This window comes from Emiliania huxleyi (genome assembly GCF_000372725.1).
Source record: "Emiliania huxleyi CCMP1516 unplaced genomic scaffold EMIHUscaffold_11, whole genome shotgun sequence".
Lineage (NCBI taxonomy): Eukaryota > Haptophyta > Isochrysidales > Noelaerhabdaceae > Emiliania > Emiliania huxleyi.
The window spans coordinates 742,539-758,686 of NW_005201792.1; the positions used below are offsets into that span (position 1 = coordinate 742,539).

General features: G+C 68.2%; 1 protein-coding gene across 1 annotated transcript; it reads right to left on the reverse strand.

Moving 5' to 3' along the window:
• Positions 1 to 1,469: 1,469 nt before the first annotated feature.
• On the reverse strand, positions 1,470 to 15,474 carry EMIHUDRAFT_462184 (hypothetical protein; the record flags this gene model as incomplete). Its single annotated transcript, XM_005791963.1, has 18 exons — positions 1,470 to 2,124; positions 2,209 to 2,478; positions 2,601 to 2,711; positions 2,822 to 3,705; positions 3,765 to 4,059; positions 4,127 to 4,333; positions 4,447 to 5,661; positions 5,823 to 6,013; positions 6,191 to 6,347; positions 7,300 to 8,109; positions 8,276 to 8,426; positions 8,480 to 9,659; positions 9,862 to 10,174; positions 10,246 to 10,994; positions 11,061 to 13,486; positions 13,559 to 13,747; positions 13,813 to 14,237; positions 14,326 to 15,474. 18 exons carry the CDS (start codon positions 15,472 to 15,474, stop codon positions 1,678 to 1,680), a joined length of 11,169 nt encoding a protein of 3,722 aa, XP_005792020.1. The 3' UTR covers positions 1,470 to 1,677.
• Positions 15,475 to 16,148: the final 674 nt, after the last annotated feature.

Genomic DNA, 16,148 nt, shown 5'->3' on the forward strand with positions numbered 1-16,148 from the left:
GCCGACGACCCCCTCGGTGCGGCAGCCTCGGCGATGCTGCACTCCAGATCGCGCCTTGGGCCCATCGTCCCCTGTGCGAGGCCAATGCACTGCGGGCGGTCACCTCGCACGGCTGACAATGGAGGAGCGGAGATTGGTGGTGATGGAGTCACGGCCAGTTCTGGGGCCGGTTGCGGATGACCGCTTCCCTACAAACCGTCCGCCCGATCGGCGTGCGATCGACGATCCACCTCTGCGATGACCGGCCTGCTCCGCTTCGCGTGCGCCTTCGCACTCGTCGGCCGCGCCGCCTCGCACGGCGCGATGACGAGCCCCCTCTCCCGCAACTATTTTGACAAAGCGCGGCTCAACGGTATGATTATATTGCAGATGGCTGAGTAACATCCAGCAGTACTGGAAACGAGTGCCTTGCCGGGCGAGAGCGGGGACATGGCCCTGCTCGCCACGCGCCTGATCCCTTCACCGACGAGGGACAGCCGGAGCACACCGCATCCTCCTCCGGCGACGGACGGCTCAGCTGCTTGCTCGCGGCCGCTCCCGAGTGTTTCGCCATCGCCTTCCTCTCGCCATCGGCTCGCTCAATGCGTGACCTTTACCGCCTTTCTACTAGGTCACACAACTTCCTTTACCGCCTTTCTACTGGGTCACACATTTAAAAGTTGATAGGTGTTTCGGCGTTCCGCATCTCCCCGACACCCCTCCCGCCGGCCCTCCGCGCTCCGGCGCACCTACGTATCCTGTTGCTGTATGCACTGTGCCGGACTGACAGAGGCACAGACGGGACTGGGGACTGGGCACGCTGCCCCCCCAGCCCTAGTGCGGATGATTTTTTTGCGGTAGCTTGATGTATCTCTCCATATCTGACCATATCTGACCATATCTGACCATATCCCGCCATATCCCGCCATATCCCGCCATATCCCGCCATATCCCGCCATATCCTGCCCGCCTCACGCCGAGCAGCCCGGCCTCTCCGCGCTCCGGCCGCAGAGCGCGAGCATCGAGCGCCTCCCTCGCGAGCGCCGGATTCCTGTGCGCCCGCGAGCGGCCCAGCCTGGCCCCCCGCTCCCCCCCGACCGACTGAGGCCGCCGGCTGCAGGTGACCATCCTCCTGGTCGGCGATCAAGGCTGTCCTTGCGGTGCTTCATCGATGATGACGAGCTCTCGCCAATCATGGGAATCGAGCGCTTAGCCGCACGGCAGATCACGGCCGGTCGAAGCGCGAAGTTTCGCCCGTCGCGTCCGATTAGCTTCACGGACGTTGTCGTGAACACATCGTGTGGGGGCTCCGTATCTCATCATATCCACGTGTATCTCCTGGTATCTCCCGGTATCTCCCGGTATCCCGCCATATCCCGCCATATCCCGCCGCGGATACCGCGAAAAAAATCGTCCACACCAGGGATCCCCCCACAACTTGGTGACGAAATCGAAAAACGCACGCGACCATACGCCTTTGTTCCCCTCACTTTTGCATATTGAAACCAGCTTTTACGCGGCTATAGTACGTGTTACACACGTGACCGCCGTGCGCCGTGCGCCCACAATTTTCCCTGGCCTTCCCAAAGCCACCGCCCACGGAGAACGAGGCACCTGGACAGAGAGTACGTACGGGAGGCTTCGAGGGCCGCGCCGGAGGCTCGCAGAACCTCTTCTTGCGCGGAGAGGCCCGCGTCATCATTCGCCGTCGGCCGGCTTCGCCTCCTCCTCGGCGCAGACCGCGGCGTACTTGTCGGCGAGGCGGCCCGCCTTGAGCGTGTTGCGCACGAGCTCGCCAAGCTTGGGCACCGTCTCCGCCTCGGGCAGCCGCTCGAGCGCGCGCACGGCGCGCATCGCGGAGCGGACGAGGTCGTCGTGCCGCTCCACCTGCTGCGGCACCGCGTTGTCCTTGAGCTGCGCGATGAGCGTCTTGCGCAGCGGCTCGAGGAGCGTGTCGAGTGCGCCGGTGAGCACGGGCTGGCCAGCTGGCAGCGCGGACAGGGCGACGAGCATGGCGTGGCAGCGCATCTTGATGTCCGCATCGTCCGCGAGGCCCTCGGCGAGCCGCGCGACGAAGGGAGAGAGCTCGAGCCGCTCCCGGACGACAGGCTTGGAGAGGAGGGTGTCCATGCACTCGAACGCGGCCTGGGCAACAAGGCGCGGCCGCCGGGTGAGGGGGCTGAGCTGTCGTGCCCCTCGCCTTCACGCCCTCAGGCAGCAGCCCCACACGCAGCCGCGGAGGGCAAGGCCCGGCCGAAAGCGGATGGGCTGCGTGCGTGCTTCCGTGCGCGTGCGTGTGTGCTGTGCCTTGCGCAGCTCGAGGCCGTCGTCCACAAAGTGCTTGAACGGGCCGAGGTCGACCTGGTGCACGAGCTCGGGCCGCTTGGCCGTCTCGCCGTACAGGAGCGGCAGCAGCTCGCCGCCGCTGATCGGGTCGCGCAGCGTGGCGGGCCGGCTGTGCGCGATGCAGTTGAGCGTCAGCAGCGCGCCGCGCCGCACCTAGCAAAGCTCCGAGCAGGCTCAGGGAGAGGTTGGGCGAACGCCCTCGCCGCAAAGGCCCGCGCCTTGAGGTCCTCGTCGCCGAGCGCGCCGAGGAACTTGTGGAGCGTGGAGGGGGGGACTGCACGGCGCGCCTCCTCGGTGAGGGTGAAGCGCAGCGCGTGCACAACCACCGACCGCACGTTTGGCGAGGCGTGCGAGAGGCGCGACTCGAGCTCTGGCAGGACGGGACCCTGCGGGGCAGAGCCGTGGACGTGTCGTGGACGCGCCTCATGAGAGAGAGAGGGCAGCGTAGGGCGGGCGCCGGCGCGGCGGCGGCGAGCCGGCCGATGCACTCGGCGACCACGTTGCGCACGCCCTCCTCGTCGCGCTCCGCAAAGGTGAAGAGGGTGGGCAGGAGCTGCGGCACGACGGCGGCGAGGGAAGCGCCGCCCGACTTGGCGAGCTCATTGAGCGCGGACAGCATCAGGTACTGCGGAGCGGCGGAGCGGCGGCGCGTCTCAGCCGCGCGTGTGCTTGTGGTGACTGCGACCGCGACAGGGATGCGGGAGGGGGCGCGGGGTTGCAAGCGCCGCTGCCGCGCCTCGTGCTTGCCCGCCTCCACCTCCTTGAGCAGGTGCGGCAGGTAGAAGGAGAGGTTGCCCGCAGCCACGTGCCCCAGCGCGTACGAGGCCGCCGCCTTGTACTCCTCCTCGTTGACGTCAAACGCGGCCATCACCGCGGGCAGCAGCCCCTTGTGCGCCGAGAGGTCGTTCTTGGCCCCAATCTCGCCCAGGCAGATGAGGGCGAGCACGCGCTTGTGCGGCGACTCGGACGGCGCGCCGAGCTGCTTGACGAATGCGTCGACGGTCGACGCGCGCAACGGCGCCTTCGCCTCGGTCGCGCACGCGGCGATGGCCTGCGAGAGGACGCCGAGCGAGTGGCGCGACGCCGCGGTGCCGTCGGAGTCGGCGAGCGCGAGGATGCGCTTGGTGAGGGAGGAGAAGTCGAGCGGCTTGGCGCCGTGTGCCACCAGCGCGGCCAAAAAGTCGAACGCCGACTTGAGCGCGTACCCCTGCAGCAACGGCGACTGCAGCAGCGAGAGCGTGCGCGGCACGATGGCCGGCGCGAGCTTGGGCACCGTGGCGTCGGCCGCCTGCAGCACCAGGGAACGCGCCACGCCGAGGGCAAGGTGGGCGACGTGCAAGTCCGCGTCGGAGAGCAGGGGCGGCATCTGCTCCAGCACGCCTAAAGGGCGAGCGCGTCGAAGGCGAGTCCGCGACACCCGCCCTGTGCACGGCGCCCACTCCGCTCCGGCGCGCCGTCATAGTCTGCGGGGGCGAGCGCCGCCGCGTGGCAAGTGACGATGGTGTCGAGCGCCGAGAGGGCGGCTTGCCGCAGCGGCTTGTCCGACTTGCGCAGGAAGTTGGCCAGCTCGCCCACGACGGCCTGCAGCACGCTGCCGCCGGTGCCGGCGAGCGGCGAAGCGAGCTGGGCGTCGACCTTGGCGGCGGCGAGCAGCGCGAAAGTCTTGACGGCTGCGATGCGAGTCATCTCGTTGCGCATCCGCTCGAGCAGCACGGGAAGCAGCGCCGGCAGCGCCTGCTCACACCGGAGGCGAGTGAGGCGGCGCCGTTGGGACCGGGGAGGGCGGGCGGCGGGGCCGCACCTCGGCGTGCAGGTCGCCCAGGCGGCAGACGACGGCGCCGACGCACTCGATGGCGCGCTCCTTGACCTCCTGGTCCTGGTCTTGCGCCACCAGCCGCGCCGAGACGCAGGTGAAGAGCGGCGCGACCAGCGCGGCGAAGTCGAAGGTGGGCGGGTCGGGCGGCGACGGTCGCAGCACGCGAGCGAGCTCCGCCGACACGCGGAGGGCCTACTCGGGCAATCGCGGGTAAAACCTCGGGCAACCTCGGGCAACCTCGGGCGTCACGCGGAGAGGGCCTCGGCGGTGATCTTGTAGTAGCGGTCTTCGACGAGCGAGAGGACGGTGGGGACGAGGGTCGCCGCGTGCGGCTGGAAGACCGCCGGCGGGTGCGTCGACAGCGCGAGCTGCAGGAACGCGAGCGCCTCGATCCGCAGCGGGTTGGCGGAGGCGTCCTTGAGCGCGCGCACGACGCCGGGCACGAGCGAGCTCGCGTGCTCTCCGAGGCAGCCGGGCAGGGAGGAGGCGAGCTGGCGGAGGCAGTTGAAGGCGGCGGTGCGCGTGCGCACGGCCTTCTCCTGGAGCTGCCGCGACAGCGCTTTGATCAGCCGCGGCAGCTCGGCCAGCAGCGCCGTGGCCGCGGGCGAGACCGCGCCGCCTCCCTCGCCGTCCACAACCATGGCGTCGGCGGCGGCCGCCTCGGAGGCGGCGCGGTTGGCGATGCCCACCTGCTCGAGCAAGACGTTGAAGGTGGCGAACACGTCCATCTTGACGTTCTCCTCGCGCTCGCGGAAGCGCGAGATGAGCGTCGGCGCCACGCGCGGCACCATCGCAGCCAGCTTGTCTGGCCGCGAAACGAGCGCCGCAGAGAGGACCTTGGCCGCGGCGCGGCGAACCTTCCACGAGACGTCGTCGTCGTCCGAGTAGTTCTCGTCGTCCTCGTCGTCCTCCATCTCCTCCTCCTCCTCGTCGTTGTCGTCCTCCTCCATCTCGTCGTCGTCCGCGTAGTTTGGGTCGAAGCGCAGGTAGTGCAGCGACGCCTTTGCGATCGGCTCCTCATACGCGCCAACCTCGGCCGGGCAGCGAGACACGAACGACTCGAAGGCCTGCAGGCACGACTCGATCATCTCGGGGTCCGAGGCACCCGGGGCGGACGAGCCCGGCTCGCACTGCTGCAGCACGAGCGGCATCACCAGCTCGAGCTGCCGGCCGAGCCGGTAGCCGCCCGAGCGCGAGATGGCGGACAGCGTCTGGATGTAGGTGCGGCCGAGGTCGAGGTCGACGGCAGGCATCTTCATGCGCTCGACGATCGAGCCGACCAGCTGGCTGAGCAGCTTGTCCGACAGCGCCGCCGACAGCGCCGCGATGCACGAGATCGCCCGCTTGCGCGTCGCCGCGCGCGTGGAGGCCAGCTGCGCAAAAAGCGCGTCGTTGCACTGCGCCGAGAGCTCCGGCTTGAGGAGGGAGCCGAAGCGGCGGAGGACGTCGTTCAGGATGTCCATGCTCTCGAGCTTCACCTCGAGCTTGTCCTTGAGCACGCCAGAGACGAGCCGAGGCACCTGCGGTGGCGCGGCGGCGCAGTGGCGCGCTCGGCGGAGGGACGACGGGCGCCCAATCGGTCGGTGGCGGCGGGCGCGACGCGGGCCACCGCTGTGCGTGGGCGCACGGTCTGCCGCCCGCCGTGGCGCCGCGAGCAGTGCCGGAAGGGGCGGGAGCGCACCAACTGCCTCGCGGCGGCGCCGCCCATCGAGGAGGGCATCTCGACGACGACTGTCTTGAGGGCGATGGCGCAGATGTCGCGCTGCTCCTCCTTGCCCTCGAGCACGAACTTGCAGAGCTCGGTGATGATCGCGTCCACCTGTGCGTCGTGCACCTTGCGCACGAGAGGCGGCAGGCACTTGACGGCGAGGCCTGCAACGCAAGGACAGAGCCGCCGCCAGGTGAACGTCTTGCGGGGAGGTGAGCGTCTTGCGGGGCGGCGCGGGTGGCGGCGCGATAGGGCGGTGGCGCGCGCGCGCGAGCGGCCGTCGCGGGGCGACCACGTCGGGTCGCGAGGGAGGCTGGCGGTGCAGCGTGCGGACGGCGAACCCTGAACGTCTGAGCTCTGGTCGTTCAGGAGCTTGAGGATCGCCTTGCAGATCTTCTTCTCGCCGTCGGTGTCGGGCTTGAAACTCTCCTTCTGCAGCTCAGACAGCAGGTCCGAGGTGGCCATGTAGCGGTAGTCCTTGTCGCGCTTGGACGTCTCCTCCAGGATTGCATTCACGGTGAAGGACGTCCTGATGGTGGCGTGCACAATAGTGGCGGTCGGAAGCGTAGGGCAAAACCACGGAGCGGCGCCGCCATGCACGGCGCTCCGACGGCCGGGCCTTCCCCCCCCGGGGGGGGGGGGGGGGGCGGGGGCAGGGGCGGGGGCCGCGGGCGGCGTGGGTCTTCCGCGGGCGTACATGGCGCGGAGTGGCGGCAAGAGCGCAGAGGGCGAGTTCTGGCGCCAGCAGAGGCCCCGCCCACCAGGGTACCCATAGGCGTGTGAGAAGTGGGCTTTCGCTTAGTTGCGCTATCGCGAGGGCGGTCCTGCATGATGTAGCCTCTCCGGCGGCGGCCTCCAGGCAACCCGACGTCCGCGGCCCCCGGCCTGCAGCAGCCCAATCGGGCGTGCCTCTCCGCGTGCGGCGCGGCTTGGAACGAAGGTTGCCCGGCGTAGGGAGTTTTCAGAACTCTTTTTTAACTCGAAGACAGATGAAGTCCTTCCGCCAAAAACAGCGTACTGACCCGTACTGACCCGTACTCGACAAAGGAACTAGCCTGTATGTGCAAGCTCATCTAATCAACACGGTAGCCTAGTGCGACAGCTCTCACTCCGAGGTCCCTTCCCCCTGCATGCATGCGTACGCGACAGGCCAAGGGCCGGCGGCCCCCGCGCCCGGCCGTCAGATGTATTGGCTTAGTGAGCTCGGGGTGAAGCTCGGGTGCGGCTCGTCCTCGCGACCCTTCTCTGGGCGGCGGGGCACTCGCCACAGGGATGGGCTCGTGCCAGGGGGGGCGGGCGCGGCCGTCGCCTCGTCGAGCATTGACGACCTGCGGCCGCTCCGCTCTGACTTGCCGCCGCTCCGACCGCTCCTCTCCGACCCTCCGAACTTCACGGGTGTGAGAGCACTCGTCCTCGTCAGGTGCACCATTGACCCGCGCCCGACGCGCACCCTCTGCCCGCGTAGCACAAAGAACGCCGCCGCCGCCGCCACGCAGCACGCCAGCGGCGCGAGCGTGGCGATGACGGCGATGAGCATCGTGCGTGACCCGGCCGGGGCCCCCCCGCCTCCGGGGTCGGGCGGCGCTCCTTCGGGGGGCGCTCCTTCGGGGGGCGGCACCACGAGCGGCGCGCCCAGCTCAACGAGGCCGACATGAATCACCTCCTCCCCGAGCGCGTCCGAGGCGGCCTGCTCGCTCGAGAGCACCTCGGCGGAGAGGGTCTGCACGAGGGCCTCGGCCGCTGGCCGGTTTGGCGCGACGATCTGCACAGAGACGAGCACAGAGCCGCACGCGACGGAGAGGAAGACGCGGGCTGGCTCCACGTCCAAGAGGTAGGCGAGGCGCCGCTGCAACGCGGTCTCGTTGAAGCTGGCGCAGTCCGCCGCGAAGGTGACGTTGAAGGTGACAACGTCGTCAAAGACGGTCGTGCCCGGAGGGTAGGGAGGGGGCGACGGCGACGGCGAGGGTGGCGGCGGCGGCGAGAATGGCGGTGGCGGCTTCGAGGGCGGCGGCGGCGGGGAGAATGGCGGCGGCGGCGAGGGTGAGAGCGAGGAGCAGCCTGGGTGGGTATACGTCCCGACTCGTTCGCCGCCGCCGCTGAGCGTTTGGCCGCTCTCCGCATCCTCACCGACATGGCTGTTTGTGTGCGCGCGCCAGTTGTACCGGACGAGGCCACAGAGGCTGGAGGCCGTCACAATGCTGCCCCCGGGGTGCACCCAGCCGCCCAGGTCCCAGATGGCCACGCTTTTGCACTGCTCACCCTTGGCACCATGGTACAGCACGACGCAGCACGTGCCGTCGGCGCACTCGGCGGGGTCCGTGATGGAGCCAGGGGCGAGCGGCGGCGAAGGCGGCAGCAATGGCGACGGCGGCGGCGACGGCGGTGGCGACGGCGGCGACCGCGGCGGCGACGACGGCGGCTGGGACGGCGGTGGCGACGGGAACGGCGATGGCGGTGACGATGGCGGCCGCGAGGGCGGCGGCCTCGCTGGTGGTGCGGATGGCGGCGGTGGCGACGGCGACGGGGGTGCGCTCGGCGGGGGCGCCGACGGTCGTGGTGGTGGCGCCTGGGGCTCTCCTTCAGGAATCTCAGGAGGGTAAAGCGGGGGGGGCGGCAACGGCGGGAGCGACGGTGGCGGCGTCCGAGGCGGCAGCGACGGCTGCGGCGACGGCGGCGGGGGCGCAGGCGGTGGCGGGCTCGGTGGAAGGGGCGACGACGGGGGCGGCGGCGATGGCGGCGGGTGCGGAGCGTAGCAGAAGGTTGCGGAGAAGCTGTCGATCATGCCAAAGGCGGAGTCGCTGACATCGTCGTCGCTGTCCGTGTTGACCGAGAGAGACACCGTCGGGTGGAGATCCGTGCCGAGTCCCGCATCGATGAAGGCACTCAGGTCGCCGTCCGCGCGCCACGTGCCTGTGAAGGGCGCGCCGTCCGCCGTCTCGGGCATCAGTGCTGTCGCGCCCGCCTCCCAGCACGCGTCCGTCAGCGTCGTGGCGCTGCCACCGCGCCGCGGCGACCTCACGAGCCATTGGCCGTCCACGCTGGCGTCAGCTAGGCCCTCCGCCTTCACCTTGAGGCGCAGCTTGCCGATGCCGGCGCTAAAGGTGATCGAGGCGCAGTACCTGATCGAGACGACGCGGAACTGCGCCGCGTCGTAGCCCGTGTAGGCCTGGATGTCGGACCGTGACCAGTCGCCTTTGCCGGAGAGATTTGCTTGGTTGTGGTCGGTGCCCCACTGGTCACGCACAGGAGGCGCCACGATCGTCACGCACGGCGGCGGGGGAGGCGACAGCGGCGGCGCGGGCAACGACGGTGGAGACGAGGGGGCCTGGTGGTAGATGACGCACGAGCCGCCGTTTGCGGTGGAGAATTGGAAGCACTGGCAGCCAGGGTTGCGCCGGGTGCCGTCGTTGTGGTTGCCGACGCAAAGAAAGCTGCAGTCGCTCTCGCGCGCGTCGCGGTCAGACCACCACGTGTTCATCCCCTCCCACGACTTCATGATGGGCCCACGGCAGTGGGATGGCGGAGGTGGCATGTTTGGCTGTGGCGGCGACTTGGGCGGCGGCGGCATCGTCGGCGGTGACAACGGGGGTGCGGGCGGCGCTGGTGGGGGCGACGGGCTTGGCGGCGGCACCGGCGGGCTTGGCGGCGCGGCTTCGAAGAGCTGCTCCGCGGTGATGATGTGGTTGGCGACCGGGTCGAAGCGGTGGAGGTTGGGCAGGATGGTCTTCATGGTGTCGGCGTCGCTAACCCCGAACCATTGTGCGAGGGCATGCCAGATGCCCTCCCATGGCATGGTGGGGATCAGCCGGCCTGTACAGCGGTGAAGGCAGAGTCACTCCGGGCCCCAAGTGGAGACAAGGTAGTCAAATCTGCATCTAGGCGGGCTGGCCTCGCCCGATGTTGAGCGGGTTTGCGTCGGTCTCGCGGAGGTCGCGTGGGTACTCGCCGAAGACCTAGGGAAGGTTCCGGGAGGGTTTCGCGAAGGTTCCACTCCCAAACTCCCGCGGGGCACGCGCAGAAGCCTGGCCGCTCTTGAGGGCTCCGCCCAGAGCCATCTGGTGGCCCGCCCATGCATGGTCCGTTCCTCGGCCGTTCCATGTGAGCGTGCGGCCGAAATCGGAGAGAGTCACAACTGTGACCTGCTCCCATGTGCCGGTGCGCTTCATCTCGGCCACAAAGGCGCCGACGCAGGCGTTGAACTCCTCCATCTTCTCGTCGAGGATACCACCGGCGTCGGAGTGCGTGTCAAAGCCGCTGTGCTGCACGTAGAAGACGTCACGCTCCGCCTCTAGCGGGTTGCTCCGCAGGCCGATGAGCTTGGCGACCTAAGGGAAGGGAAAGTGAAGGGAAGGTGGACGTATCTGGAAATCGATCTGCAAGGGCATCTACAGGTGACCTGCTCGAACTGCTGGCAGAGCTGCGAGTTGGGGTCGTACGCCGCGTTGGCCGCGGCGTACTCGTCTGACACTTGCGCGCTTTCGAGGGTGGCGCCGAGGCCCTCGCTCTGCTCAAAGGCCTCGCCGAGGCTGCTGCCGTACGTCTCTGCAAACACGGAGCGAGCGCGCGTCGCCGACAAGTTTGCGAGCGTCTCGCCCAGGGTGGAGTAGTAGGTGAACTGGTCGATGCCAGATTTGCGGTTAATGATCCTCGCGGGCTCCCCGTCGCCCTGCAGAATCTTCTGGTTGCCGTCGATCGAGTAGGACCCGACTCGGTATGGCGGGTCCTGCGACGCGAGCGCGTGCGCCAGCCGCCCCATCACGCCCTTGGCGGTGAGGGAGTCGGCGTGGAGGTTCGCCGCCGCGATCTGCTGCGCGTTGTGCGCAAACAGGCTCAGCGGCAGCGGCTTCGTCTTTGCCTTGAACTCGGCCTTGGTGATCGGCTCCGCGAGCGCTCCGACGTTGGCGAAGAGGGCCGCGGCGCCCTCACCGAAGAGAGTCTGGACCTCGGTGAGCCGCGGGTGGAGGCCAAAGGTCGAGCAGGCCTGGCCCGGGGCTTGGAGCGTGTCTGTGATTGGCAGGAGGTCGTCGCGCGGGATGGCGAGGCCCTCGCCGCGCACGGCGGCGTACTCCGCGTACAGGTCGAGCGAGGCACCGTCCGCGTCCTTGCAGCCCGAGTGCGGCACGAGGATGTTGTACGAGTCGGCACCTGCCCGGGCACGGCACTGGACGCGTCACAGAGGTGGTGGTATGGGCAGGGCGTGCGAGGCGGCACCTCCGTGGAGGAAGAGCGCGACGATGGCCTTGTATGGCCGGCCCGCGGGCTCGGCCCTCTGCGGCTGCGGCCGGTACTCGTCGCTCATCGCGGCGGCGTTTGTGGTGTGGAACTCTGCCGCCGAGAGGACGAGGAGCTGGGCGATGCGGAACGCCTCCGAGAAGTTCTTGGTGAGGAGCTCCTCCTCGAAGCGCGACACGACGAGGCCCCTCGTCCTCTCCTGCAGCCGGCCGCCCGTCAGGTACAGGTCGAGCGCGGCGACCGCGCCGGCCGGCGACTGGTCCACTGGAGCAAAGGCGAGCCTCCCGTCGGCGTCGGCGCGCCGGCGGGCGAGGTTCTGCCACAGGCCCCCGCAGCCGGTGTTGCCCCACCCAAAGCCCTTCCAGCAGCTCGTGAGGCCGTCCATCACAAGTGAGACCATCCCGTTCAGAAAGGAGATGAGGTTGGGCGTGGTGCAGATCTGCGCCTCGGGCGCGACGAGGCCAGCCTCCATGACGGGCCCGGGAGGGGTGTACTCGGGCAGGTAGAAGTTGAAGACAGACGGCGACTCAAAGACGAACTGCCCGATCCGGCTCTGCATGCTCGAGAGCTCGACGTGGCGGTCGTCGACCGACGTGTACTCCATCGCGCGGAGGACGTGCATCACCTTGAGCACGGGCTCTCGCATCAGCCCGTGGGTCGGGTCGAGCTCGAGCGTGGGCGACCTCGCCTCCTGGTCAAGGAGGATGGCCGCGACCATCGCGCCGAGGTCGCCGTACTTGCCCGAGAAGATGAGGCCGCCCGTGTGCGCGCCGCTCGCAAAGGCGTCGGCTGCTGCCTTGACGTACCGCGGCGAGGGGTTCGAGGTCACCAGCCGCTGGATGAGCCGGTGGGCGAGGAAGGGAGCCGTGTTTGGGTGCGTGACGAGGTGGTCGAGGACGGCCTCGGTCTCGTGCTCCGCGTCGCGGGCGGCGCGCAGCGTCGGGATGAACGAGACGAAATGCGGCGTGTTCCGGAAGCTGAAGTCGCCATCGCCGCCGACCCGGACAGTCGACACCCGGTTGAGGAGGTGCACGAAGCCGTCGATGCTCGAGTTACTCGCGACCTTGAAGATCGTGTCGAGCGCCGGACGCGTCTCTCCGGGCCTGAGATAGACCTCTGCTTCCACCGCGTCGCACCAGGCGAGGCTGCACAGCTGGTACGTGCCCGGGTCGAAGGCGTCTGGCGCGGCGCTCCCAATCGGCAACATCTGCCGGAGGGCCGCCGCGCTCGCTGGCATCGCGCCGCCGTCCGTGAAGACCGGCACCTCCTGCACTTGCACTTCGCAGACGCAGCTGTCGCCATGGACGTCGCAGGACGCGCAGCCTGTGTCCGGCGTCGGGTGGCTGCCACCGCTCCAGCGCACGCGGAAGAGGTTCCGATTGTCCCGCTGGAAATGTAGGTCCGTCGTATCCGAGTGGACGATGCTCACCCAGCCCGTCGGGTGCACTTGAACCTGCAGCCGGTCGCAGGCCGCGTTGGTCCACGTGTAGCCGCACTCGAGTTTTACGACGATCGGATTCGAGTACCAGTCGCAGAGCGCCTGGTGCGAGCCGGGCTCCGCGAGCGAGGCGCACTGGCGCCTCGCCTCGTCAAAGGTCACCGTCTCGCCAATGTAGCTGCACTGTGGCGTGGCGGTGGTACCGTCGCCGGAGCAGCACGCGGTGCCGCCTCCGAGGGTCGTTGGGTCGGCACAGCGGACGGTGTCCTGGTTCCCGCGATTCTCCCGCACTCGCTGCGGCGCATTGTAAAAAGCGAACTCGACGCACGGCGGGCGGATGAACTCGAAGTAGAGGCTCCCCCCGCTTGCGCGCGGCACCTCGACGACATCGACGCTCTGGAGGCGGCACTCGTCGCCGTGGCACGGCAGGCTACTAGTCAGGACGACGTCGCCGCTCTGGGCCGCGTCGAGGAAATCGCGGAGCGGCGAGCCCAGCGCGGGCGTGAAGGGGCCAGACGCCTTTGCCGTCCAGACTGGCGTGTCCGAGTGGCCGAGCAGCCGGTAGGTAGCGCCCAGCCGGAGGAAGGAGCGCGGCGGCAGGTCGGCGCAGAGCGGGTGGCCATCGCCGATGTAGCCGCCGAAGAGGTCCATTTTGGGGAAGGCGTCGCGCCAGTCGGGCTGCAGCTTGCACGGATCGATCATATTCTTGTCGCCGTCGCCCGCGTAGTTCTCGATGTTGCCCCGCGGCGCCTGCTGTGCAAAGCCGGTCCAGGCGCGCGAGAAGTCCATAATATCGTCGTTGCTGTAGGTTGTCACGGCGGCGCCGCCCTCGTCGAGTGCGAGCGTGCCGTCGCGGTTGAGCTGGTGCAGGCCGACTGTGAAGAGCTGCATGATTTCGCGCGCGTAATTCTCGTCGGGGTAGGTACCGCCGGCGACGAGGCCCTTGTTCTCGAGGAAGGTGAGGTACCTATGGACAACGCGTAGGCAGACGCATCACTCGCGGCTTCGCGGCACAAACAGCGTCAGAGCACCGTCTCACTTGGCCATCACCGGGCTGTACGACACCTCGCGGAGCAGCTCTTTGTAGCTTCCGAACGCGTGTCGCACCAGAATGTCGTAGTAGGTCAGGTACAGCTCCGTCTTGCGGTGGGTGTCCACGCCCTCGTGGCTCATCACCAAGGTCTGAGAGAGCGACCACGCTACCCGCTGCCGCAGCTGGTCGCTCGACCTATCACGGGACAGTCCCTCCGAATCTCTCGGGGCGCGGGTCGGCCCGCCCTCCTCGTCGCAGACTGCCTGGTGACCACAGTGATCCAGACGTTCCCTTTGGCGGCCCCCGTCCACGAGGGGTCGTACAGCTCCGAGAAGCCATTCTCGTACTCGGTCATGTAGAGCCCAAAGTGGTTCGCCTTGGATGGGTCATTGTTTGTCTCGCCCGGTGAGCCGCACGCCTCCGCCGCGCCGAGCCCGCGCTCGTCCGAAAGGGCGCCCGCCAGGTTCGCCATCTCAACCGTCTGGACGCTCGTGGGTAGCGACGCGAAGCCGACAGCGTCTCCAAGCCGGCCGAGCCGTCCCATGTACTGCTCGTTTTTGTTCCACTGCGTCATGAGATGGTGGTGAGGGTAGCGGATCGTGAAGTCGCCGCCCTCAGCGGGGCTGACGATAGGGTTGGGCCGTCCTCCCTTTGCAGCCTCTTTGTTGCCCTCATGGTTGCTCGCCTGTGGACACGCCGTGGACATGTCACCGACATACGGGATGCAGGAGGGAGGCACAAGTGCCTCGCGCCCAGTACGAAAAGTCGCGCACGTCCAAGTGGTCCGGGTGCACGTGCGTCCAGCAGTCATTGTCGACGGTGAGCGAGGCGCCGACGGTGTCTTCCGGGAGGCACACGCGGCTGCTGTCGATGGTCACATCGCGGACATACGGGTTGGTCGTGTCGCTGCTGCCCGCGATGGCGTCGACGATCGTGTCCCGCGTCGCCGGGTCGAGCGGCGAGTCAGCGTCGCACGGCCCGTCAGCAAATTCCCACCGCGTGGTTGCGGCGGAGCAGGGCGACTCGTCGTACGGCGTCTCGAGGCGAAGCCCCTCGACGACGTAGACGTACTTGCTGCTGAGCGTGTAGAAGGCGCGCAGCGTCGCCGCATCGAGCTGGAGCAGCTGACTACCGAACACGAGCGGGGCGCACGTCTCTTGCAGCTTGCACTTTCCGCGCGTCAAAAAGGTCTTTGCGACGTTGGGGCAGCCCGACTTGTAGGTTAGCTCCGACTCTGCGCCCGCAGCGGGGCTATCGAGCGTATTCTGCTCGAGGTGGAGGCGGCCATCAAACCGCCAGAACTCGCCCCCCTCAGTTCGGAGGATAGATTCCGTGCAAGGCGGCAGCGTCGGCTCGCCGACGAGAGCATCGAGGACAGCTGCGTCGGCGACGCCCGCGATGGGAGTGAGGGTAGCAGACGATGCGGGGAGCAGAAAGAGGGCGTCGATTGCCGCTTGCGAGCGAAAGACAATGGTGGGGTTGGTTAGGGAGGTCAGGTCAGTGCAAGCGTCGTTAGGCGCCCCAACGAGGAGCATGCCATCGACTGACTCGCTGACTGCGCACAGCGTGTACTCGCCTGCCGCGAGCGATGGCGAGTCGAGCTCAACGCGGATCTCGCTGTTGACTCGCCACGAGTAGACGCCATTCTCTTCCGAGACCGAGAGCGCCTTGCCCACGTCCTCCTTGCTGAAGGCGTACCGGTGCCAGCGCGAGGAGGCGTCGCATGCACGCCGCACGCCGCCCGTGGCCAGCGGCGAGTGGAGCCGAGGATTCGCTTTCGACCGAAAGTAGGAGCGTAACAGCGTCGCTGGTAGCGCCATCTGCGCGTGCACCCAGCCCTCCACAGCGGCGGCCGCGTCGGTGCTGAGGTCGGCAGCGAGAGAAGCCACCGATGTGCGGTCGGGTCCAAAGGCGGCTTGCATGAGGAGTCGAGCCGCTGTCTCCTCGGCAGAGGGTGCTCCGTCCGCGGTGAAGCGTTCCAGTTCATAGTAGCCTCCGTCAGAGTGGCTTGGGATCTGCACAGCGCAGTCACCGGACTCGCAAGTCACCGTTAGGAGCAGCGGAACCGCTGACTCCCAATCGTGACCGTCGTAGGACCGTGCTGCTGGCTGCCTCGCTGCGTCGCTTGACACCCGCGTAACGACGAATAGATTGCCGGGCGTGGTGGCGGGAAGCGCGTGAGCGCCTGGTTGGAGAGTTGACACGCTTTGCGCTGCGCTTCGCTCGAGGAGGAGGAGGAGGAGGAGATACGCCAACCGGCTGCTTGCCATCAGCCGCAGCGCGTTGTCGCGAGCCTGCGCGAGACGCGCGGCGGCCAGCGTGACTGCTCGAATTCTGCTCCACTTTCGGAGCAGTTTCACAGCTGCTCCTCTGGGAACAGAACGGGAGGAGCAGCGTAGAGTCGCGGGGCGAAAGTGTTTTCCCGATTTTTCTCTTTTCCTTCTGTAAAACAAATCGGCCCGCGAGTGCTCCGCGGCAGCCTCCCTGGGCCAGAACATCGGCCCGCCCGCGAGGTGGATGCTAGCATGAGCCCGATGAGTCGCAGTGCTCTTGCGTTTCGGCGGTAGTGATCTAATCACCCGAATGCCACGTTCTG